This window comes from Cygnus olor, chromosome 6 (genome assembly GCF_009769625.2).
Source record: "Cygnus olor isolate bCygOlo1 chromosome 6, bCygOlo1.pri.v2, whole genome shotgun sequence".
Taxonomy (NCBI): Eukaryota; Metazoa; Chordata; class Aves; order Anseriformes; family Anatidae; genus Cygnus; species Cygnus olor.
Window position 1 is genome coordinate 8,693,053 of NC_049174.1, and position 26,677 is coordinate 8,719,729.

Genomic DNA, 26,677 nt, shown 5'->3' on the forward strand with positions numbered 1-26,677 from the left:
AACATTTGGAAGAGGTCAGTAAAACCTTACTATTCAAGCCTGAACACTTCACTTGTAGATTCCTTCCTCTTTATGTCTCTTATGCTCTCTGTAAAACGGAAAAAGGGTCCTCGCCTCATCACTACAATAGGAATACGTACAGTAACACTTCAGCAAGGGAAAGAGTCTACAGAAGATCTGGAGGCCTCACTTTTTCCAGAGGAGGGAGGACTGGATTTTTGCCAAAGGAATGAAACAGATCAAGGAAGAGTAGATTTGTTCTCCAAAAGATTTTAAGAAAAAAACATATAAATATATATTTATAAACACCACACGGTAGTAGAGATTCCAAGCAGCCTGGAGATTAAGTCAAGAACACTGCATATTTAGAAGTGGGTAAGAAGCCATTTGTGATGCTTGAAAGTACTGCAAGTACTGCAAGCTGTGACCTATCCTATGTCACGCTGTTTTAATATACAACTGAATGTTACCTATTTCCAGGGAAAACTAAACCAGAATTTAAGATTTATGTAAATCTTTCCGTCCGTGATTAAAAAGCTCCTGTTTCAATAGAAGGTCATGTTTGCTAATGCAGAATGAGCTGAAATAGGCTCAGCTTCATCTCAGTTTGTCTAAGCACATGTGGTAGAGACTAAGGCTAAGAGGAGACCTGAAAAGCCCACTGCTGGCATTTGGAGTCTCTGCCACGCAAATCCTCCATGCTTAAGTCCTGTCAAAAGCCTGCAAAGCAGGTGTCTGTGCTATACTTTTAAATACCAGGCAGACAAGTGGGAAGTGTCACCCAGCTGGAGACTAATATTCAAGTGGTTTGAAAACAAGTTTCTGAAGCTCACAGAATCATAGAATATCCCGAGTTGGAAGGGACCCGTAAGGATCATCAAGTCCAACTCCTGGCATCGCACAGGTCTGCCCAAAAGTTTAGACCATGTGGCTAAGTGCACAGTCCAATCGCTTCTTAAATTCAGACAGGCTTGGTGCAGCGACTACTTCACTGGGGAGCCTGTTCCAGTGTGCAACCACCCTCCCGGTGAAGAACCTCTTCCTGATGTCCAGCCTAAACTTCCCCTGCCTCAGCTTAACACCGTTCCCACGGGTCCTGTCACTGGTGATAATGGAGAATAGGTCACCTGCCTCTCCACTCCCCCTCGCGAGGAAGCTGTAGACTGCGATGAGGTCCCCCTTCAGCCTCCTCTTCTCCAGGCTGAACAGGCCCAGTGACCTCAGCCGTTCCTCATACGTCTTCCCCTCTAGGCCCTTCACCATCTTCGTCGCCCTCCTCTGGACACTCTCCAACAGTTTCACGTCCTTTTTGTGCTGTGGTGCCCAGAACTGCACACAGTACTCGAGGTGAGGCTGCACCAGCGCAGAGTAGAGTGGGACAATCACTTCCTTCGACCGACTAGTGATGTTGTGCTTGATGCACCCCGGGATACAGTTGGCCCTCCTGGCTGCCAGGGCACGCTGCTGGCTCATATTCAACTTGCTGTCAACCACAACCCCCAGATCCCTCTCTGCGGGGCTGCTCCCCAGCGTCTCATCGCCCAGTCTGTACGTATAGCCAGGGTTGCCCCATCCCAGGTGCAGGACCCAGCACTTGCTTTTGTTAAGCTTCATGTGGTTGGTGATCGCCCAGCTCTCCAATCTGTCCAGATCTCTCTGCAAGGCCTTTCCACCCTCATCCAAGTCCACAACTCTTCCAAGTTTGGTGTCGTCAGCAAATTTGCTCAGAACACCTTCTAGTCCTACATCCAAATCATTTATAAAAACATTGAAGAGGACTGGCCCTAAAACGGAGCCTTGAGGGACCCCACTAGTGACCATCCGCCAGCCAGATGTGCCCCATTTACCACAACCCTTTGAGCCCTGCCCATCAGCCAATTGCTCACCCATCGCATGATGTTTTTGTTTAGCTGTATGCTGGACATTTTGTCCAGTAGGATCCTGTGGGAAACTGTGTCAAAAGCTTTGCTGAAGTCCAAAAAGATCACATCAGCTGGTTTCCCTTGATCGACTAGATGGGTGATCTTATCATAAAAGGAAATCAAATTTGTTAGGCAAGACCTACCCCTCATGAACCCATGTTGGCTGGGACCAATGACTGCATTGTCCCCCAGGTGCACTTCAATAACTTCAAGGATCATCCTCTCCATAATTTTACCAGGCACTGACGTGAGACTGACAGGCCTGTAATTGCTAGGGTCTTTCTTACCCTTCTTGAAAATTGGCACAACATTTGCCAGCTTCCAGTCCAATGGGACCTCTCCAGAATCCCAAGATCATTGAAAAATAATTGAGAGAGGTCCCGCGATGACATCAGCCAGCTCTTTAAGCGCCCTGAGTTAAGCACCTTAAGTTGTCAGCTTAAGGTGTAGTGTGATGGTCTTTGTTGTTCAAGAACAAAGTGAAGATGAACAACTGAACCTTTTTTTTTTTTTTTTTTTTTTTACTTTTTCACAGTTTTGGTGGTTTATTTTGTGTGGGGTTTTTCCCCCCTCTTCTCCAACTCCAGTGTTTTCAAGACCAGGATTGTTTTTGCAAACCCTGTACTTTTCCTCAGAATACCTCAGTTCTGCGATCTTTGAGAGTGAATATTGTGAGTTGAAGTGATTAAGCTGAACGTGTTTATGTTCCTTTATGCTCCCGGCAAGGAAATTCATGTCATGCAAGACTTCATCCTGTCTTGTTACTTTATACACACGCAACCCTATTGACATGTGTTAGACTCAATTTTTATATATAAAGCTGGCATAACAGCAACACTACAACACCTAAAACTACATTTAGCACCTGATATAATAATAGTTTGCAGGGTTATTCCTTACCTAACATACACTTTAGCACTTCCTGTACATAAATGCCAAAATCTTCAACAGGAATATCAACACAGATTCATTGAGAATACGTCTAAGCCTTTTAGGAATTAGGAAGCGTACCGAGGATTAATGCTTCGAAATGACAAAAAACAAGAAGAAAAAACCTTCACAAATCTCGGTTTGTCTACGCCACTTAAAAAGTTAAAAGAGACTGGACTGAAACAACTTCTGCTAGCACGTAGGGTAGGGAAAGTATAAGAGAAAAACAGCTGTAGCAGTTCAAAGCTCCTATAGTTCAGCATCCTGTATCTGACAGTAGCTATAACAAGATGCCAACAGAAAAGGGTGAAAATTAACGAAATATGTTTACCCACTTTCCTACTTTGGTCTCCAGTTCTCCAGCTACTTATGACATTCTCAGAAAAGCTTCAGACAAAGTTCAAATGGGAACACCTACCTTGAAAAGGGGGATACAAGCATAACAGAACATACGTTTTACACCACTACCACCACTTCTAATAATCACATTTATTACTAGTTTTGCTTCTTATTTACTTAACATACACCCTGGAGGCTGCAGATGATGCCCCAGCTAAAATAACATTTCACATCTACTTACACTGCATCGCGGGAGGCCCCGTGCAAAAGCAGCAGCTCAGCAATGCTCACGTGCCCGTTCTTGACAGCATCATGCAGGGGCGAGTCGTTCTGATAGCCCGTGGTGTTCACCAGTGCTTTGTGTTGCAGCAGCAGCTCCACCACCGCTTTGTGCCCATGGTTACATGCCTCGTGCTAGGAGGGGAAGGCCACAAGCAGTAAGGAGGGAAAACTCAAGTGAAACACAGTTCAGAGCAGGTACCTCTGTCACACCAGCCAACACATTCAGACACCTCTCAGCAGAAGGCCAGGGAAGACAACGCAAGGATACTGCATTATGTTCCTGACATGAATTAACCTTGAAACCTGGCACTAATCGCAAGCCTAGAGAGAAGCTGAACAAAGGCCAATTGTGTGCAAATCAGACCAGAGAGAACAAAGCCTCCCTGCTTACAGACTCAGTCAAAAGTACTCTTTGGGAGAGAAAGAAGTCATCACTGAAAAAAACTTATTTACTATAATTCAAGTATGTAATACTTTTTCATTCAACCACTGCATATATTTCCTAAATTGTAAGGAAAACACCAAGGGCATCACGAACCCATAAAACATACAAATTATCTGCAATTGATCCTTTTGTAGTTATCAGTTACATTTTCTGCATTTACAGAATCTCAGACAGATTTGTTGGCACGTTCTAACCTAGCAAAGGAGAGGTGGATTTGGCAGATCAATAGTTGCTAATAATAAATTTTTACACTTTATCATTTCTCCACCTTGCACAATTCTTTGTCAGTTAAGTGCGTATAAAGGGAAGCAAAATACGAGAGAAAAGTAGGGATGGAATGAAAAGTGAGAAAGAGACAGATGGCAAAAAGAAGTCTACGACTCACCAGTGGTGTCCAGCCAGCATTGTCCTTAACATTGGGATCTGCCCCATTTTTCAGCAGCTGTTCAACAGCTCCTAAGTCACCCTGCAAAAGTGAGAAACATGATTGTTATTAAAAGGTAATGAAGAGACAGAACTGTTGTCTCTGTGTAAGTCTACCTGCAATAAAAACACAATGGTATGTCTTCCAGGATAACAAAATCTCAGCTGGTTTGGAAACCACTATTTCTCATTGCTGCTCATTTAAAAGCACCTACATACTTCATACAAATATTTTAAAACTAAAAATCAGGTGCATAAGAGTCCTAACTCAGAATCCTGAAATGGGCAGGTTTGTGCTGATTACTATCCATACACTAGAATCGACTGCAAGATTAAGATCAGGAATGTTTATTCAGAAGTTGCTTCTCATTCCAACTGGATGTTTTATCTTTTACATATAAATAATTGTCTAGAAAATGCATAGATAAAATAGATTAATAAGCCTGACAAGCTGCTAGAATTTTTTCCCCACAAGTCAAAAGAAAAAGGATTTCTATTTAACACTAAAATTACTACCCATGTTGAATCTTACAGAAACTTTCTCTGACAGTTATTCTAAAAAAAATGTTTTCATTTGATTTTTGGAAAAAAAAGCACACCACATTCAGGTTTTACTATAAGCAAGGAAATGTATGTGGAAAATACAAGAAACTGATGCACAAGATTATAGAAAAAGGAAAGAGGCCAAGCAGAAATAAGATGAAGGAAGCAACTGGGGAGAATTTGTGAATGTGAGGTTTTGATGTTCTTAAAGGCAAGCAGAAAACAAAGTTAGCGATAAGATTGGATCGTGTACAGGTGCAACTATAAATAGGCAAGGAGAAGCCTCCTGCAGAAGCTGAGGCAAGGAAATCTCTGCAGTGCAGGTCTTAAAGCAAGAAAAGAGTTCATTCCATAATACACAGAGTTCTGTGCCCTTATGCAGTGGCAAGTCAAGGAATCCTTGTTATTCCACAGCATACCTTAGGAAGAAGTGAGAAAATAATAAATTAAACCTTAAATACAACAAAAAAATTCAATCCCATTTTTTGTTACCAAGGAACACAGCTGATAAATAGAATAGCTTTAATCTTCACTCCTTAGAGAAAATATTAAGTCATCAAACTCTGCTCAACAGAAATAAATCCAGCAAGCAACAAATGTAAACTCAAAATTCACCAAAAAAAAAGCGCCAAGAATCACTGGCTTTAAACTGTCAAGCAAATTAACACATGAGGGAAGCTTCATGCATTATATTCACAGCCTGGATGTCCCAGCAAAATGTTACATTTCAGAGCAATTAAAGCACGTGCTGCTTTATGGTTGCAAGGTAACAGACACGTATCAAGTCTCAATAGTTATTCAGAAGCAGCTAAGACAGTGATCAGCATTAGATCTTCTCCTACAGAGAGAAGATACTATCATCTATAATAAGCGAGATCTGAGCTTATCATTTAAAGTTAAGTTTGCAAACACGTTCGGCAAGGGTTTGACATTTCAACAGTACTCCTTTAGAGCAGGAAGCATAGCTAATAATTTGTGTGGGCACTGGCTTATCAGAGCTTTTCAGAACAGCAATGTAAATGTTGATTTGTAAAGCATCACTGGAGTTTTATCAAAGGAAGCGTCGCTGGCGTGGACAACAGTACAGCATCTGCAGAACGAAAACCAGGTCCAAGACAAAATTAGGAGACTGGCGTTTTCCTGTTACAGAAGAAAAGCCTGTCATTGCCTTGGGTGGAAATGGAAGCTGCTCTCCACAAGTGGCACCGCACAACCAGAGGGGCAGCAGGGACGGGAAGCTCTCAGTGCAGCCCATCAGGATTACAAGTGGCACATTAAGAACATCATTCAGAGCCTCAAAATTAAGAGAAACATAGCTAGAAATTAAGTTTTAAATTCACATCTATGCCATATGCTAAGAGGACATGCCTTTGTCCCCTAAGAAGCTCTCCAGTTGGATATTATATTGTGAATATTTAGCTAAAAGCCACGTAGGCAATTTCAAGAAGCAGATCCTTAGCAGATCTGCTTCGTGTTAGAGCCCTGCCTGCAAGGAGAGTCACTGGCACCTGACGGCGATCCCAAGAGTAGCAGTGACTGCTTGACACATTAACCAAGTCTATCAAAGTTGGCAGAATTCCTCGCGTGTGTAAAGTCAGTCCGTGTTTTGCACAATTTTAAATGCGAGAGGATAAGCACCCAGCAGGGTTAAGTCCCAGCTGCAAACACCAAATGTACCAGACTTCTTTCCTCCCCAAGCAGGAAAGCAGAAGAGACTACACCAATCCCCAGCTATTGCTTTGAGATTACCAATTCAAAAATGCTTCCTAAAATTATACTCTGACTAATATTGAAATGGATTTTGTCCATGGTCCCGTGAGTTCACTTATCCCAGCAAGACAAGTCAGAGCCCTAACTACACCAGGTAACAGCAAGAGGAGCCTAAGAGCTCATCTTGGCAGTCCATAGCAAGAGTGGAAACAACTGGAGATGCTGCTTCTTCTAAAGTTGTCCAGAGGACAAGCACCACATAGAAGAATGCTATCTGGAACAATTAGCAGGGAAGCATTCATTTTTAAATCTCATAATGAAGGATTACAAGCAGCTTCTGAAGAGGCTGGAACCACCGCAGAACGTAGAATTATTTGCTTGGAAGCAGTAAAGCAAAGGACATTTGAAGCTCGTAACCAACCTTATGTACAGTGACAACAAAACAATGCGTCAAGTTGGCTCTTCCTCTGCTACAGCTTAAGGGAGCTCTGAAAATCTCAGAAGCTGGAAAGGCAGTGGGGCCATCTGTTGGCAGGTCTAGAAGACAGCGTGGCGTTAATTTCCACAGAGAAAGGTGTTTACACAGCTTTAAAAGCACACCCCTCCCAGGGAGAATCCAGCTCCTGCAGATGCTGATGGGAGAAGCCCAGACAACTTGGCTTAGACCAGGTTTTGTTCCCCGAAAGTCACCTTTAAATTAAGTTACTGAAAATATTCTAACTGTTCAAAGAAGAGACCCAAAGAATTAGGACAGTAGATGAAGGCAGGTAAAAAGCTGCACCACATCAACCAAGTGCTTCTCCCTTTGTTTGCAAAGGTAAATGAGAAACTTCAAGCTTTAGATCAAACAAATGAGAAAAAACACCTTTCAAACCCAAATACATTTGCTTGTTAGGATATGGCACAGCAGGAGGAAAACTAGGTTATTTACAGCTCACGCTAAGTGGTTAAAGAGGACAAAAAGTGAATTAGAGTAATTGTGAATGCTCCAACTGTTTCCAGGAAACGGGGAGCTTCTCACCTCAGATTTCTCTAAATTATTTCTCTATCCATGACGGGAGCAACCATAAAGGCAATCTGGTTGTAACAGGAAAGATACTGACAGAGGAAGATGTCTGCTGGCCTGGGAGCCTGGAACATCCTTGAGACATACAGCTGGCATCCTTCAAGTGCAGCTGGGTACCTGAGAACCTGAAACATCCTGAAACACCCTTGATAAGCTCAAAAAAGCTGCACTAATCATCATCAGCAGCTGAAAAAACAGAAGTACTTCTGAGGAAAGTAAAAATCAGACTGGGAAGGCAAAAACTGATCTAAGAAAATACAAACCAGCAACAGCTATTGGCTGGTCCAGGTTAAAAAACAGAAGTCAGCAACAGGGTGCTGCTGTCCTACACCCCTAAGGTCTCTAAAAATAGAGAAGTCACTCTGTCTACCCAAAGTGGAGCATCTCTCCGAGAGCTTTCCCTGCATGAACGTCTCCAAACGAGATCTCCTGGACAGCCGAGGACACCTGGCTGACACCAGACCCCGTGACACAGATCATCACTGAACCAAACTTCAGTCCACCGTCGCTGGCCCCGCTCCTGGGAGCAGTTTGGTGAGAACTCTGCCAGTAGCACTTTGAAATAATATAGATAAGCATACATATGGGGAATTAAGCTAAATATAGGCTTGCTTTACTAGTGGTAATTTGTGGTAACTTGCAATAAATCACTGTAAAGGAATAAAACTTCTGTGTGCTTGTATGTTGCAGAATGCGAGGAGCCCACTGTCACCACCTTTACACACCCACAGGCTGGGTAACTTACGGGCTGTGACAACCCAGCAGACCATTTCCTGACTAGCAAACATAAGGATGCAGAATTGCTTATTTGTGACAAAAAGACAACACGGAAGAAATTAAGTAATACAAAAAGTAATAACCATGCACTACAGAAAACAAAACGGCAATGCATTTCTAAGCTTTCGGACCAGTATTTAGAAGATGGACTGCTTTCACTTGGGGCTAATTTTCACGTTCTTAAATTCTGCATTTAAAATGTGACCTCATGTTTGTCTTAAGCCACCTGCTGAATACTACCCGTAACGAGGGGGGCTGTGCTCCTGTACCACGGGCTCTTTTCTGTACTGCCGCGCAGCTGAGTCACGGAAGCAGGAGGCCTGGACACAAAGACCTTGGAGAAAGCGATGGGTGAATTCAGCACGAAGCAGCTGGCAGGAGGATGCTGGCTTGCTCATGACAGGCTGGGGCTGTCAGAGGTGTAGCTCCTGTACCCACCGTGCTGCTAGGAACCTGGGGGCTGCATGCATGATCTGGCACTTAACCACGAGATACGTGCATGGCTGGTACCAAAAGCAAGGGACTGCACAGCTGGCTCGGGCAGCGATACCTGGAAAAGGATCCCAGTTGACATGGTGGCCAGCCGATGCTCACAGCACCTCCCTTTGCGCTCTGATGTGCTGTTACACAGCTAGTAACAAAGCAATAAAAAGGAAGAAGAGTCTCCCAGGCTCGCAAGGAATTATCTAATAGTTATTGCAGCGCTAAGTATAATGAATATGAAGAGTCCAGCAGTGCAGGCTAACCGCAGGTAAAGCCTTCTGAAATCCCTCCCAGCCAGGGCTGCCAGATCTAAAGGGCTCCCAGAGCTGGAGGCAACCACAACTGGTCCTTCTGGCTGGAAACAAAAGTCAAAACCTTCTCCCAGCCACCCTGGTGCTCTCCTCCCTTCCCATTCCTCCCCGCCCAGCCCCAGTGACCCCGCTCAGGCTGGGCAGAAGAAAGGTAGCCACCACCAAGACCCAAAATGCTGCACCAAAGTACAAAAAATTTTGATTTCTGCACTAAATTTAAGACACTGTACTACCTAGCTAAATAATACTGTGCCACAATTAATTGTCATATACTTTAGAGCTGGCACTGTGAACAACTGATTATTTTACTGGGGAAAAAACACTGTTATAGAGAAGGGCTGGTGATGGGGACAACTTCCAACCAGTTTAGAATATTAGGAGTGCAGGAGGTCACGTTTTGCATCCTTACTAATTGGAACTTTTTACCTTTATTGACTATGGAGGAAGACGAACATGACTGCTGTCTGCTGCGGGAAGAGAGGTATTTATTTCAATTTATTAGGGTAATTGGAGTTGACCCACGCTAGAATCTTTCTCGAGAACCGTTCTGATTTCAGTAAGCTTCTCACTAGGGTAAGAGTAGTAAATGGGGACAATCCCTCAGAATTGGTTGAAACAGCACAATACACTTAATTTTAATGCCCCATAACGTTGTTAATTATCTTTTAAATAAGAAAAAAGGTGATGAGCTTTCATTACACTCAGAGTATTAGACCCTAACAGCTAATGAAAATGGTACAGATATTTATTTTGCTAATTAATTAAGTCCTAGAGAATATGACTGTTTCACTTTGGGGACAGGGTGGCTGTTTTAAGACTGTTTCTCACTACACACAGGGAAAAATATTGCTGACTGTGGAAACAAGGAGAAAAATTCACCTGTAACACAACTGGAAGATAAACACAGAAATACTTCTTTCCGAAACCAAAGATCTGACAGGGCTATTTTTAAAGGCACAATGGGAATATACATACAGGATAAAACCCAGTATTTTCAAGACCAGCTTCTTTGAGAACACATACATCAGTCCCAGCACTTGTTACGTGTAATAGCAAGGCTCCTGCACCTAGCAATCTAGAAACACACAGGTTATAATGAAGATACTTGCATGCAATAAGAGGTTTTCTTGCAATTGGTACACGCTCCCAGCAGATTCGTGGTGATGAACCACTATTATTTGTTCACTGCTTTGCAAAGTAAAAATTAGCAAACCCCATCACGAGTAGTTCTCTGGAAAGACCCAGTCCTCATGTCTCCTCACCCATATTACCTCCTTCTACAGACAAGGAGCTGAGGTTCACACAGCAGAAGAGCTTTCTCAGTTGCACTGAAAGTTTAGTAGCTAGAAACAGATACAAGGAAATTAAGACCATAACCAAAAGACGACTCTCCTTGCCTTATTTTAACTAGATTTAAAGGGGTATGGTACCTTTGGCATCACCCCAGAGCCCTAGTTAGTTGACCATGCCTTTACCAAAGAGCATCTCAGTACAAACAAAAGAGCTTTAAACAGCTGAACCAGTGAGGAACAGAAACTACTTCCCCTCTTGCTCAATGACTGAAAACGTTAAAAAAGAAACCAAAATGAATTCACTCACAGGACTGAAATAGCATTTATTCAGGTGTCTGCCCACCCCACTGCCTACAGCACAGCTGGAGCTCAGCATTTCAGCCGACTGAGGCAGAATGTAGCCCTGTACCAGTCCCGAGAGGCTACACTACCAACCTTGGACAGCTGTAACATGTTTGTTCTTTGTCTCTACAGCACCAACTGCCTAATTTTTACCTCTTTATCTTCAAAATGCTCTGCAATGAAAAGCCTGGCATATCACTCTACTCCGAGTCTCACAACAGGCTGCAGCGATACTCTCCTTTCTGGGATGAAGAACTTGTGTGCCAAAGAAGGATGGGGCATAGTGCTGGAAGCCACACCTGTGCGAAGACTTGTCAAGGTAGCTCAGTTTTCAGAACCAGTCGTGATGGTATTCTTTAGAAATTCCCAGAAAGTCATGGGAGAATAATTTGTAAACAGTGCTTTAATAAAGAGGAATATAGAAGCCTTATGAAGAGAGGTGGCAAGATCTATCCTTTAAAGCTCTTGAGTCCTATGAGGACAATGTTTCATTTTCTCCTCCCTAATTCAGTATTAATGGCATCGAGTAAGAGATTTGAACTCAACTCAGCCCAGCTGCCACTTCCATTTAAAAAGGTCTCATGTGCAGCAGGAGTGGCTTATTAGAGTGCCTTTGAAAGAGGACACAGTTATTTATCAAGAACAGCCTTTGTCTTGACAAATAGAAGTGCTGTATAAATGTCAGGATGCTTATAGGTGAATCAATTCTACCAGCACAGGCAGTTTATTAACAACACGGTATTTCTATATTATGATTTAGCACAAAGTACATTTAAATTGCCAGAATACAAATTCTTTGAGATGCCCTCACAGAAAAGAGCTGCCATATTAATGCATTTGATGAGTCTGACTGTAAGCTTTCAGCTTACCCCACATGTGTGTAGCTTTTAAGCAGTAAGAGGGAAGGATAACCCCTGCAAAGAGCAAAGCCCACAGTGTTTTATCCCAGCAGAATTTGGCTAGGACAATAACTCGCAGCAAGATGAGTAGCAAGTGTCACTGAATAATATTGATCCTACATAAAAGCAAAGTCTCCTGAGAATATCTCAGCTCTCCTCGTGCTCCCTCTCCCTTGTGAGGACTGCATACTGAGGGCATAGGGCTTAGCATGGAAATCCCATGGTGCCGTATTTTGAGCCTTCTGAGCTGCCACTGCCATCAGATGGGGATCTCTACGATTACAAAATATGTACCAAAGGTTGCACGGTCATCTTTATGTCAGTAATTCAAATCCTGCCCTGACTGACTTACCAGGTCAAGTTAAACCGATCGAGGTCACTCAGGGAGATCTGGAATTACTAGTAATACTCCTTGCAAAAGGTCACAGAGACAACTTCCCAGCACAGAAAGCCAAAACACTTGAATGGTTATCGCTTCTCAGAGCCCAAAAGCAGAACTGACACTGTGATACGCTGAGACTCTCCAGTATGAGATCTTTGATCATTCCAATAGCCATTTCTTTCTGAAGGCACAGAAACAGGTTGCAAGCTCCTCACTAAACACAAAGACCCCAAAGTGAGCTTTCCCCACAAAGCCAGGATGCAGTGAAGTGGTTTTCAGGATATTTTTAAATACAACAACATCTTTTTAGACCCATTTACAGCTGAGATAGAAGATGACAGTCCTACCTTGATGGAAGCAACGTGGAGCAAAGTCTCTCCTTTGTAGTTTCTTCGGGCAACCGCGTTAGCACCACCAGGGGACTTGAACACAGAAGGACTGTGTGGTGTTCCTACTTGATTACACGCCTTGGAAGTAGAGGGAGTAGAGGGAGATTTGGGAAACGAAGGACTATTCATTGCTGCAGAGCTTCTTGTCTTCATCGCAGTGCCAGCAAGCCTTGATACAGAGGAGGAAACCTGAACAGGTGTCTTGGGTTCAGTCGCTTGGGAGATGGGGCTGCCCTGAGGCGACTCCTCCAAGCGAGCTGCCTGCCTGCCTGCACTCCCACTAGTGCTCCCCTCAGCTCTTCGGCGCCTTTTAGTCTGGGACGAAACTGGGAGGCTTGATTGCTCCCTTCCACGTTTCAAAGGCGTAGTTTCATTTCCTATTGACGGGGATTCCTCTGTAGCACAATTTTTTTCCTTGCTGACATGTGCAGGACAGGCATCCAAGCTGTTATCGTTCTCCTCTGAGGATTGTACCTCTGGTGACATTTCTGATTTCTCCACATTTGTGTTGGAGTCAGCTTCCTTTAGAGGCTCCTGTGGAAGTGTCTCTTTGGGGCTAGTAGGCTCTGGAGTGCACAGGACGACTGGCTGGCTACAAATGGTCACACACTTTTCCTTGGAAGTCTTCTCCTCAACTCCTCCTTTGTGCTCAGGTTTCCCTAAGCCCCACACTTTGTTGATGTCTGCTAGACGTTTTTTCTTCACGTTCTTACTTTGCGTCTGTGCCGGCTTTTTTGTTGGCTTGGGTTTTTCGTGAGGAGGGGAAGGAAAGAAATGATAAACTGAAGATGGGTCTTGGCAAGGGCCATCGCTTTTAGTCTTAGGCTGACCCTTGTTCAGGATGCATCGAATCTTCCTGCTTCTTGGGCTGAACCACATTTTTATCTGTTCCTTCTTACTCTTTTTCCCAGAGTCGGAGCCTGTTGGTGTGGATATACATTCTGTTGAATCTAAGTGGAAAAGGGAAGAGGAAAAATAATTTAGAGTAGTCTTCAGCAGAACACCTCAAAGGAAAAAAAGAGATCAGAATAACAACGACAACAACAACCGTAATAGCTGATGACATGTTAGTAAATAGAACCTATGATTGCCTTCATTTCTTCTGAAGACATGCAATGGCTTGCAAACAACTGGCACTGCCAACAGAAGAAAAAAAAAAAAAAACACACCACTGGAGTTTGGGGATCCCAGTGCAGCTAAAGCTATCTGCTGGGCAAGCGAGCATCCAGGCAGAGAAATTCCATCAGCTCTCCGGGTTCAGAGGGCAGCACATGCACACGAGATTTCTGACCAGGCTGTACAGAGGAGAGAAACTGGTTCCCTCACCCAGTGGTCTTTGGCAGCAAGTTTAACAAAGTAACCTCTGCACATATACAAGAGCACAGAAACAATTTTCTAAAGAGATATTACAGTTCATCTGAGGAAAAACACAAAGAGTAACTGTAATCAATCAAAAACAAAATGGTTATACGAATGTTAAACATTCCTGACAAACATTGGCTAATTCCACAGATACAGCAGGTGAGTCAGAGGAATACACAAAACCTACAAGTAATTGTGTCCTCTCGTTTCAGCCCTTGCTCCTTGGTAGTAAATAGCTCCGAGGAATTTTTGATGATCTCAAACATTTTAAAAATATGCAATAGAACAATTTCATAAGTCACACTGCACAGCATATTGCAAATCAACAGCCTAGATGACAGAGGAACACCCTGTACATGAAACAGCAGCTGAGACCAACGGCTACAGACGTCCCCTCAATGGCCACAGAATCACAAAATCACCCTCACGCATGGAGGAGATTGTCCCTGAGCCTCCTTTTCTCCAGGCTGAACAGCCCCAGCTCCCTCAGCCTCTCCTCCAGGAGAGGTGCTCCAGTCCCTTCGTCATTTTAGCAGCCCTTCGCTGGGCTTGCTCCTGGAGCTCCAGGTCTCTCCTGTACCAAGACCGGGCACAGCACGCTTACATTTTTCTTTGAAAGGAACGTTTCAAGGTTAAATGTTTCCTCATTTTTGATTTAAACTAACCTACTTACCCCTTGAATTAAAATAGGCTCCAAGGCACGAGGAGATTTAGCTAAAGGGATATGCATGGCATCAGACCCAAAGTGTCTTTAAGAACACAGCTTGAGGCAAGCTAATCAATCATTTAGTTATTTAACAAAAACTACACCGTACAGGCAAGATAATTGCCAAGTACAGAACTGCAGCTATTTGCTCTTCCTTTAGGGCTGGGCTTGGTGCAAGCAGAATAAAAGGACTGAAATTGAGACTGAAATCTCATAACTCGCTAGCCTTCAGGAAGATATCATATCCAATTTCATTCTGACAATAACATTGAAAAAAAAGAGCTTGATTGCAAACAGATGCAAAATATAAGACAGTTACGATTTACTTGTCTTGCCTTCACTGTTTACACAACCAGCGATTCCCTTCTAAAATATTTACCTTGCTAGGACTATCAGTCATCTCCAAGTAAGGAGCAAGAATGAAATCAGCCTGCAAAAGAAATTTGTCCGACAACTTTGTGATGGCCAGAATTCTTTTTGATGTGTAGAGCACACTAAGACTTGAAAGTCAAGAGACAAATGCAATCAAAGGCGCTGTCCTTCAGATGTAGGATCTAAAGCAGCATAACACAATTAAGTATTTACACTGGAAGCTCTGTATATGCCACTTCTGGCAGCCAGAAAGCTTGTGAAAAATCAACCACGAGGGTTCTTAAACAGATCTGCTCATTACTGGTTGCTCAGCGGGGACTTACCAGCCAGGTTACTAAAAACCTACTGAAAATACACCAAATAAATGCTTTCCTGGGATTATTCATCCTCACATGCAACTACCTGCCATGTAAAAGAACAGGGGATGCACTCAGGGAACATGCCTAAAAGGCCATCCAGACTGCAAAGATCTCCCTGCACGCATCCAGATGCCGGCTGTGCAAACCCAGGGAAGCTCCTGCTACTTCTGCCGGGGAGTTTGATGTCTCCAAACGGTGCAAGTAAAGGTAATAAGGACAAATGGCAGACCTGCCCTCCCTCAAAATCCAATCCTTCAAGGGACTCAGAGCTGGGAGAGGGAAAAGGCAGTGCTGAGAAACTGAAGGAAGCTGTTACAGTTTAATACGTAAATGTTCGTTTATAAAAAGAGGGCATTATTTGGTAGCTAAGTGTGCTCAGTTCAACTACCTTCAGAGAAAATTGCTCGTAGAGAAATTGATCCAAAGCAATTCTTTCCTGTCTCCAAGTTGGAAGCCAATCAACGGAGCCTGCATCTCAACAGGGATAAAAAGTGACTATGGATGATTAAGATTTAATTGGCTTATTAATACATAACAAGTTTCCCCACAAATTTATTTTTAGAGATTCATTGAGACAAGGTAAATCAGTGGAGCATGACTTACTAATTCTCTATTTCAAGCATTTGCACTAGTGTAAAGACTATCCACAATAGCAGTATTAGAACCAGCCTAAAAAAAATGCAATTTATTTACTTACCAATGCCTACACATTAACCATAACATCCATATACACAATATTAACTAAATCTTTTCTAAATTAGGCTTCTTTGCACACAACAAACACAAGTTTCTTAGTGCTAACATTTAATAGAATTCAATTTCTTGAGTATTAAAAGGGCTGAGAGTAGACAAAAAATAGGAGATGCGCAGTGCCTTGCAACTGGAGAACTACATTTCCAAGTTTTGCTGTAGTGCAATAACAGACTAGAGCAGGAAAAAAGGAGCAATTAGAAAATGCGGTTTAGCTATCATTAATCTGCATCAAAGGAATATAATGATGCACATTGTGTGCCTTTCAAATTATTCTCTATTACGGGTTTCAGAACAGAAGTTGAGAAATCTCTTTGACAAACTAGTCCCTTATTAAAAATCAAAGGGAAGTGCTTTGGTACCATCTGTGCAACATTAGTGCCTTCACTGAAGAATGATTATTTTGCAAGTGAAGTATTCAACATGGGGGGTGGGGTGGGGGGGAGGGAGAAATTCCAGCTATTCAAAAAACTCAGCTTTGGCTATTATGAAAAATGTCACAGCATACATGAAATGCAATGCAGGCCCTTACAACAGGAGTTCAGCGTCCTCCCCTTCACATCAGAAAATGAGAAACTAAACTGTGATACTATAAAGGCTAATCAAAAGTTAATTTCTCCTCCTGTCCACAAGCACCAACACAAGCTTAAGAAGATTTGACCAACACCTGCAAAGTTCTAGCTCTGTATGAGAAGAGGATGGGGGGAAAGAAAAATAACATGCTTTGTGACTGTTGGAGTGAGGCAGATGACATTACAAAGAATAAAGTAAAATCACCTACAAGTGGTTGTTGGGATAATTTACGGCAATTTCTTTCTAAAGAATACCACCCAAACATCTGAAGTATTTAGAAACTCGTTTTCAAGAGCATCTCTGTCAATGAACCGCCTTCGTCTCTAGTATGCTAGATACTATGTCCATGATTCAACAAGTTTTTACTAATTACCCAGCATAATTACTGTAATTTTATATTGTAGAGTAAACGCAAGTAATAAGTTTCACTTGCAAAGGGAATCAGAAATAGTGGTGGGGGGAAGCCTTGCAAATTCTGCAGGAAGATAGACAAGAGTGAAATAATCCAAAGATTAATGCTTTTTCCTCCTCCCACAGGAAGCGGGGACACTTCTACCCTGCAGAAGGCTAGAAGTGGAATAATACTTATATTATTAATAGTGATCATCAGCTGTTACAAAAATAACCGTGCTCTCAGGAGAAAGATGCTATCATCTCTCTCCTAGAAAGATTGGAGACAACTGCAAAATGTATAAGTGATAAGCCACAGAGTACTTCCACATGTTGGAAGTTTTAATCAAACATGTTCTTAGTTCTATAAAATAAAGCATTCTTGATACTTTGCTTGCCAGATTAAAAAAAAAAAAAAGCTTCCAATTGGGAACTTATTCTGGGATAAATAAACCATGAATTAAAAGATTACTTCTCCATCTGATGTTGCCACAACTGACTACATGTTGTTGCCAGCAAGGTTCCTTTCAACACGCATCCCCATTGGGGTATTTTTCATGTAAGGTAGGAAGCTTCTTTAGAAAAATTGAGCTTTAAAAAAAAATACGACGACAAAAAATAGATTTTCTCTATTAAAACCAGCAATTAAGAATTGTATGTAAGTTGAATGAAACTTTGGACAGCAAGGCATGCCCGTGCAGATTTACCAGCCTAATTTGAGCTGGTATGCTTGGCATGCTATAGCTAATCGCTTGCATGTCCAAGACTGTTTCAACATGAAGTAACACAAATTTGTTTGTGTTTGTCCAGCACTGAAATGAAACTGGAAGATTCAAACACATCTCATCAAAAATGGTGATAATGTCCTAAATGCTCTATCAACATTCACAATGGCACTTCTCCCAATCTGGTTTAAGCCTTTCCTCCTCTGTCTACAGGAAGAGAACACTGCTCAGATTGAAATGCTGACCTTGCTAATAAAAAAATAATGATCTTAACAACGGTTTCCAAAGCTAGTGGATTTGAATTGTGTGGAGTGAATGCTTGTTCCATAATAAAGGCACAAAGTAGAGAGCCAACACAAATGCCTTGCCATAGACCTTGGTCCATGTAAGTTTCTCAACCTTGGTCCTTGCATCTCTCAATGCTTCAAACATCCAGGGCTAGACAGAGAAGAAGCATTCCCTTTTCTCCTGTCTGTCTTTTGTGTTGTTTATCAACACCAAAGCTTTGTTAGTGTGTTATTCTAGCTCAGCTGAGAAAAAAATAAATAATAATAATAATTCTAAGCAACAGCAGACTGTCCAATTCTGACTTTATTTTCTCACCTGTAAGTCCACCAGCAAAAGTCCCAGGGAAAAAAGTCCCCTTCTTTTCAAGGAGGCTGCCTTTTGGTGGTTTGGTTTTTTTTTGGTTGGTTGGTTGGTTTCTTTGGTTGTGGGGATTTTAATTATTTATTAAGCTAGCCTGCCTCTAAAAATCTTAGTGGCTTTGCTGAATTGGCACCTATGGAGCTGTTATCCCATCAGCCACAATTCTCAAGATGTCTTGGACTTGGCAACATTAGAGCCAAGACTGGAGTGCAGATATCCCATCTATTAAACAGCCAAATTCCCACCATCCTTGTAAAGGTACGAAGGTGGACAGTGAGAAGGACAGGCTGCTCTTCTTACCTTACCACATGCTACGGGTCTAACATCTCTAATGAATTAATTAATTTTCAGACTCAGCATTTGCTACTTACAGTTTGCATTTATTTTCTAGCCAATTCCAGGTCACTTCTGTTTGCCAATTCCTCTCCAGTGATCCCCCAACAGTATTCTGTAGTGTAATCTGTTGTGCTTCCCTTTAAAAGGCAAGCATGAGCTGTTTTGTGCAAACTGTCCCGAATTATTTGCTGTTGCTTTAGAACAAACAAAAAAAGCTATGCTTATCCCAGCAGAGCACCAGGTGAGACCCCTCTTCACGTGCACCATGGAACCAGCTGGGTACATGGATTTTTACACTTGAAGTGTTCAATGTGTGAGCTTAAATCTATCCATTTCAGCCACAACAGTTCTGTGCACTTCTAAAGACAACACATAGATCTTACTGGGCTCCAAGATCTGTCTTCTCGGATTAAAAAAAAGGTTAGTGTGACTCATTTTCATCAGAAACTTCAGTGTCAACAGTGTTCTCAGATAAATGCCTCTAGAAAAGCCACAATTGTCTCAAAGCTAGACACACAAAACAAATACGCAAAACAGAAAAAACAAATGTATGAAGAGATCCCCATTTCAACTCCTTTTCAACTGCTTCATTTCCTTTCCTCCGTAGAAGGATTGTTTTTTTTAGTGTGCCTCTTTTACTGGAAGATAAAAATACAATTTCTGACCTTCTAACAGAAGGAGAGAAGAAAACATCGTTGACGGGAACATAGCAAAAGTAGTGCTGTAAGAACATGAAAGCAACTTCTGAACAAGAAAAGCCCCGATTCTCCAAACTCAAACATATTTCACTTTGTATATACTAAGTTCAAGACATACGTCTATGGGAAGTGACAGATTTGCCAGAGATATGAGTGACAAAACATCCTAAAGGATTTGCTCTCAGAAACCTGAAGCTACAGCATCCTGTGATTTGCCATACTACGAGACAACTGATTGTTGTTAGAGCTGTGCTCATTTACCTGTGTCTGAACCATTCACAGCAATGAAGTTGGGAGACTTTTCCCCTTATCCTCACTACAAAACATCCAGAAGACCACTGATGTTAATACAGGGCAAAGATGAAGTGCGATAGAAAGCAAGCTCCCACATGAGCTCATAATTTTAGCTCCAAATAAAACGCTTGTAAGCTTCCATTTTGAGCCAGCCTTTAAGTCACAATAAAAATCGTGATATCGTTTTAAGGAACGATAAAAGGACCTCATCTTGTTCTGTGCTTTAGCCACACCACACAAAGCTTATTTTCGAAGAGCTATGGGACTGAATGTATTATTTAACTTGTAGCACAGTGAAATTTCAGGCCAATTTGTAAGAGTTACTCCGGCCATAAGTTCTGCAAAACGTCTAAACAGTATCAATAATCGTAACAGGCTGTATGTTAAATGCTGCATTTTAGCATTACAAGTAGCTCTTCTCAGAGATTCTCCTGCAGCTAGATTTTCAACAAGCCTTCACTACTTAAAATGTTTCCCTGAAATCACATTTAAGCTATCATCTACAGTTTTCTATGCTCTGGAAGATTTTATATCTCTATAAAACGTATTCCTATGCAGTTGGACATAGGCTTCCAGTCTCATCACTTCAATCTATTTTGATGTCAATAATGAGCTACATCGTTATTGAACACGAAGGTGCTGATGGGATTAGACTTAGAAAAAGAATCCTTTATTTAGACAAACACATTAGGAAGCAACAATGAAGGAAGAATTACTTTTTCTGCATCTGACAGCTAAATGAATGTTTTCTAAAACTTGGAATTACATAAAATGCTCCTCTCTGGGCTTACAGAAGAGACACATTCACCTACGCTCGTTTCACTTCATTTTTCCCTACTTTCACAATCAGCCTGAAATTTGATAGAGATGAATTCCCGGAGCACAATCTCTGCAATCTTCTAGCACAGTCAGCAACGACAAAATGCCATTGTAGCAGACTAGCTGATTGTTTGGGTCCAGAATAAAATAAACGAATTAAGACTTGTCTCCTTCTTTCTTTAGGCAGGGGGTAAGGAGAGGCTTTCCCTGTGCAAAAACCCAAAGCTGAACATTACTGGGACACCATGCACGTCCTGGTGCACAAATAGGTGAGAGGTGTGATAATATATGCCTTAATCCTTTAAGAGGGCCCCCCAAAGAAGTGTACGCTGGAGAATCACGCATTTGCGTTCCCTTAGGAGCACAGGATATGACAACTCGTGCCCCTGGTGTGTGCAACTAACTGCCACATGACTTGGGAATATATCCCACTTTCATCTAATTTTGAAAGACAGATTCTGATGAATTATGGATAACCCGCTCATGCAGATTTCTTAGTAAAACAGATTTGAAGAACAAGCAATCCATACAGACAGTTCTCTTCACATCAAGTTTTCCAAACATGGTTTGGAACAGACTTCCAGAATCTTAAGCAGGGCTGCACTGCTCATTCTCTACCAAGCACATGCATGGAAGGAAACAGAGCGGCCGGGACTCAGTGGCTGTCAGAGACCCAGATTTGCTCTTACCCGAGGTGTCTGCGCCCAACAGATGCCGCAGTTTGCTGCAAAGCTGGATCATGTTATCTAGCTGCCGGTTTATCTGCACATCTTGCACCCAGGCTGGCATGTGGCACACCGGGCATTCTGTGCCGACACAGTCGCCCACACAAGATCTGAAAGTCAAAAGTAAAAATCCATTATTTGCTGTAAATTATCTACAGTGCTTGCAATTAACCTTCCCACAGCCAAATGCTGAGAGAATCCCTTAGCTTAACGTTGACAAACTGCTATTGTAAAGCCCATACAAGTTAGTCACAAATGCAGGAGAGGACATTCATCAAAGCAAATGACAAGCCATAATTAAGCAAGCTAAGTCCAGAGCCTTGTCAGAATGATGCCATGGTTATTGTACGACACCTACAGTCGCAGTCTGATCCAAATTTTCCAGGTATGCTGAAGCTCCATTGCTGTTTGTCTCTCGACAACAGTTTGAGCATAATTGTTAAAGTGCCACTTTTGACAGCTCAGCAAGAGGTATGGCTATTCTTCTACAGCCAGCTATTTTTAAAAGAAGTGACAGAAAGCCAGCTCACGCTAAGTTCTCTTCCACTTTTGCCTGCTTAAAATTTTCTTGATGTTGTGAAGTTTCACCTGTCTGAACGTTTTTCCCTAAGAAGCCCCCCACGGATCTGCAGGTGTTCAGAGTATTCCATCACTTGTCTTTCAAAGCATTTATGTCAGGAGATGAGCAAAGTGGGGCATGGGGGAGAAACAGGTTTATTTAGGTAAGGTCATTTAAACACTTGTAGCTTCTTACTAATATCACTTTCTTCATATCAGCTTAAAATCTTTTCTTCATTTGATTAGGCCAGTGAGAGGACCTTATGGCTTGCTACCTGAGCTGCATCATCCAAAAGGCGTTTTTTCTTCTCAGTTCCAATTTATTCTAGTAAACATGTGTTATAGTTTCACATAGCCAAGACTGAATTAATTTCAGAAAAGTGTCTATTAACTTACCACCATGTAGCATGCACAATTCTAGCCAGAGGTACAAAACTAAGTATGAGCAGATTATATTAAACATTTGGAGCAACAGAATGCAAGTAATACTGCGGCACTGTGACCTCAACAGGAAGATCAAAGTCAACGCACATAGACTGTAAAAGTAGTCAGGTTCAAAGCTGACAGTCATACACCCCAAAACTGGTATCATTATCAGTTAACAGCGTTAGAAGTATAACAACTACCAAATACGTTCAGTGATTTTTTTCAGAACTATTCTCTGCACTGGCAGCTCTCCCTCAAACACAAGTATCATGTTTTCAGTTAATTTCCAGAAGGATGTAAAATTTGCCACGTAAAAATTGCTGCTAGGTGTTTGCGCTTTGCACTGTAATCAGCCCGCTCCAGGAGCGCAAAGGACCTCTGGAGCTGAGACACTGCTGCAATCAGGGAGGCTGATGCACAGCTCTTGACTCTGACATTTTCTACATGACATGGACAGATCACTTCAAGCGAAAACGAGAACCGACCAGGTCTTGTTCTCTAGGAACGCTGGCCTCAGGTCTCCCAAGTCTGTAAAGTGTAGCGCAAAAGAAACACAGAATGACTTTTATACGATGACATTTGTTAATTATTCTAGCTGTTGGCTTTTTACACTCATTACCCATTAGCCGTAACTAACGCTGCAGAATTACTTAGACAAAACTGCAGGAATGGATCTTAATAAATATCCCTGCCCATAATAAAACGCATGCTGAGAGAGAACCTGTTACATTAGGTGTTACCTAATTATCGCATCTTGTTAGTTTTACATGTTTCACTTAATACACCAGAAGCCAGCTCTTGCCATTCACCCCACTCCTTCCCACATATTATATTAAGGAATGTGCTTCTTTAGCCGTGGATCAAAAGCAGTTCATGTCCAAATACTGCAGGTCCATCCCACGTCCTACCAGGTTTGTTTGTAAACAAATTAACCTAAATTTCGTTAGGCCTATTTAAAAAGAGTAGCCACAAGTCACGACTGAACCACCAACAGACATTAAATTGATGAGTAAAAGGCTGGATAAATGAAAGAGAAAGGATCAGGTATAACAACAGGGGTCATGGCAAGTAAACCTTCTCTAGAGCACAAAACAGCAGCTGGGGAACGCTTAAGGATCCTACTGGCTACTCTTTCCAGCCTCAGCAATGCAAAGTGCATCATGCATCATCTTCTGGTGTCTCAAAAGTTTTTCTAAAGCCAAGAAAAAAAAACTTCAAACAGCAAGTCTTTGAAATCCATCCTCTAGAATACATCAGGATCATTCAAATAAAATCACAAGGCCTCGGATGCTCAACAACTACACAGTGGTTACCAGTAAACCACTGTTACTCTACCCTTCAGAATCCACATTACCCCTCATAAAAAGAAACATTTCACAAGATAGATATGAACATATTTATAGCTTGTACAAGCTCCTGGGGATTATCTCACCAAGTAGTTTGTGGGCAGGAGTACAAATGAAAGAAGGAACAAAGAACTGCTTCAGAAAGCAGAACCTTCTGCAGCAATTAGGGGCCTAAGCTGGGCAAGAACCCACAGGCCTGGATGGCAATGAGCTCCTTGATCCATACTTGGGATCAAGCATCCTTGGGATCCATACTGCCTGACCCATACTTGGGGGAGGAGATGCTGAGGGCATCTGCTCTTTAATTACTTTCTCATTAAAATCAAGAAAGTATCTTTTGCTACTATTTTAGTCATCAGGCCTATAACACCTTAAGTCCCCATGAGAAAGATGCAGCTGAAGAAGGGAGTAAATACATAGCCAGTATGGCATGAGAGTGAGTTTTCCTCTACATTTATTGGCAGGGTGACTGTAGTATTAGCAAGGGGCAAGGCTGAACCTCTAGACTGGCTTAGAAGCAGAAAGCGTCCATCATCTCCTCTGGAACAGGTGTAGTATTTTAATAGTGTTTACATCCCTGCGGTGCAGCAAAACCGTTTAAGGTTTATGACGGACCCTTTAAGTACCTGTGTTTGCTTTTGTATACCACAAAGAGCAGTGAGATATGGGAGAGCCACAAGGTTCAGCTGCCTTCCCCTTAGGATGCTCTGGGGCAGGAGCCGTTCGCCTCTCCGCCTGTATGGGGAATGCAGGCAAATGTCCCAGCACAGGCCACGTGATGTCTGCCTCCTCAGAGGTGGTTAGCAGGATGTCAGGAGACATGAATATGGGAAAAGTTACACTGACAGGCCTGGGGGAGCAAAGCAGCTGCTATTTAGGCTGTTCAAGGAGCTGAAAATGCAAAGAACCTCAAGCTGTCGTGCACCCTCACCCTACTATGACTGATACTGACTTTCCCAGGCCGACGATGCCCTTAGCAGCGGGCAAACGCCCCAAACCCTTCACCCAACACCCCAGAAAGCCTGACCCCAGCCCCCACAAACCCCACAGCCGCCCCATAGCGGTGGAGGGCATCAGCCCCCTGCCCAGCCCGCGGGGCTGTGTCCCCCGAAGCCCCCAGCTACTCACAGGCAGAAGACGTGCTCGCACCGCCCCAGGGACACGGGCTCCCTCAGGATACCTGCGCTGAGGGCGGAGGAAAGAAAACGCCATTAGTTTTAACGCGGGAGGAAGGCTCGGTAACAGAAGGGATGAAGCGCCCGTTACCAGCGGGAGCAGCTCAGCGCCCTCTCCAGCCGCCCCAGCGCGGCTCGGGTGAGCGCCCAGGGGTGCCCCGGAGGCGCCATGGGGCCGGGCTGCCCGCCCGGGTCCAGCCGGTTGCCGGAGCGGCCGCGCAGCGCCTCACGGGGGCCCGCCGCCATCGCCGCTCCGAATTGCCCGCCCGCCACCATCGCGCATGCGGCACTCGCCGAGCCCGCCCTGGGCCGGGGGCGGGGTGGCTGAGGGAAATGGCGGGCGGGGCGCCCCTCGGTCAGGGTGTAGGTAATTGAAGCGTCTCTTTTTTACTATGTCATAGAATCATTAAGATTGAAAAAGAGCTGCAAGATCGTCTGGTCCAACCATCCCCCTAATACCAGTATCACCATGTCCCTAAGCAGCACGTCCAGCCTTTCCTTGAACACACCCAGGGACGGTGACTCCACCACCTCCCTGGGCAACCTGTCCCAATGCCTGACCACTCTTTCTGAGAAGAAATGTCCACTCATTTCCAACCTGAACCTCCCCAGGTGCAACTTGAAGCCACCTGTGAGAAGAAGCTGACCCCCAGCTCCCCACACCTCCCTTCAGGCAGTTGCAGAGAGCAATGAGGTCTCCCCTGAGCTTCCTCTTCTCCAGACCAAACACCCCCAGCTCCCTCAGCCGCTCCTCACAGGACTTGTGCTCCAGGCCCTTCACCAGCTTCGTAGCTCTTCTCTGGACACGCTGCAGGGCCTCGATGTCCTTCTGGTAGTGAGGGGCCCAAAACTGAACACAGTCCTTAAGGTGCGGCCTCACCAGAGGCCTCTCTCCAACACCTCCCCGTCTATAACGAACAAATCTAACATATCAGAAATACCTCCCATCTAAATAATACCTGAAACCCTCAAGCAGGGGCATCACAGTGCCCCAAAACCCCTGAAACATCTCCAGTACCCCCAAAACTCCCCAAAAGGGGTGCAGTGGAGGCTCAGCTCCATTCCCATCATATAACCCATGCATATCCATCATGACGGCCAATATCTGTTTCTTCCCTTTCTCCTGCCCCCCAGTCAGAGCTAGGTGGGAACGTTTCACCACTGTCACATGTTTTGAGGTGGTTTTTTTATGTTTCCTGGCCTGTGTGCCTGGTAACGCCTCACAGCTCAGCCCAGCCTCCTGCTTTCGGTGGGCTGCTATTTTTGTCGGGATGCCTCTGTGGAAGCCTCCGCCGCCTCCCCTGCACGGTGTAATTACTGAAGCACATAAAGAAGCTATAGCAAGAATTTATCACTTTCAGGTAGAAATACTCCCGGCCAAATAAAAGATAGAGTAGAAATGCCAGAAGCAATTTATAACAGGCTTTACTGACATTTCGCATTGAGAAGCTCCACCAGTGAGCAAGCATCACGCCATAAATCTCAGTGCAAACACGATTAAAGCAAGCGAGTTATTCTTTGAGGGAACTTCATCACAAAAGTGACGCGGAGCAGGCAAATTTGGCTGGCAAGAGCAGCAGAAAACAGATGTTGGTATGATGTCACCAGCTGAAATTTGGGTGCTGTTTTGGCCATTTATGGAAGGTTAAATATTGGTCTTTGCAACTGATATTAGCCACAGGTACAAGGAGAACATCAGCCATAGGCACGAGGAGATCAGCGCCATGCAGGATGCAGAAACCTGAAGTCTCTTAGGTTCAGGATGGTCATCTGGAGCACGCTGAGGTGTGAGAGGCTGAAACACCATCAGGATGATGGTGGGGACCAGTACGTCTCCCTTGCTCCTGGTGGTGCCTCATCCCATCATACGCTCACACACC

The 26,677-nt window shown here is 43.4% G+C and overlaps 1 protein-coding gene across 1 annotated transcript in view; it reads right to left on the reverse strand.

The window, feature by feature from the left end:
• BARD1 (BRCA1 associated RING domain 1) overlaps positions 1-25,105 on the reverse strand; it is a 46,328-nt gene extending 21,223 nt beyond the window's left edge. The window contains exons 1-6 of the mRNA XM_040561750.1: positions 24,889-25,105; positions 24,751-24,807; positions 21,257-21,402; positions 12,494-13,485; positions 4,304-4,384; positions 3,433-3,605 (exon numbers count right to left, since the gene is read on the reverse strand). Coding sequence (XP_040417684.1) covers positions 3,433-3,605; positions 4,304-4,384; positions 12,494-13,485; positions 21,257-21,402; positions 24,751-24,807; positions 24,889-25,073 — 1,634 coding nt within the window. The 5' untranslated portion in view covers positions 25,074-25,105. The remainder of the gene's footprint in view (positions 1-3,432; positions 3,606-4,303; positions 4,385-12,493; positions 13,486-21,256; positions 21,403-24,750; positions 24,808-24,888) is intronic.
• Positions 25,106-26,677: the final 1,572 nt, after the last annotated feature.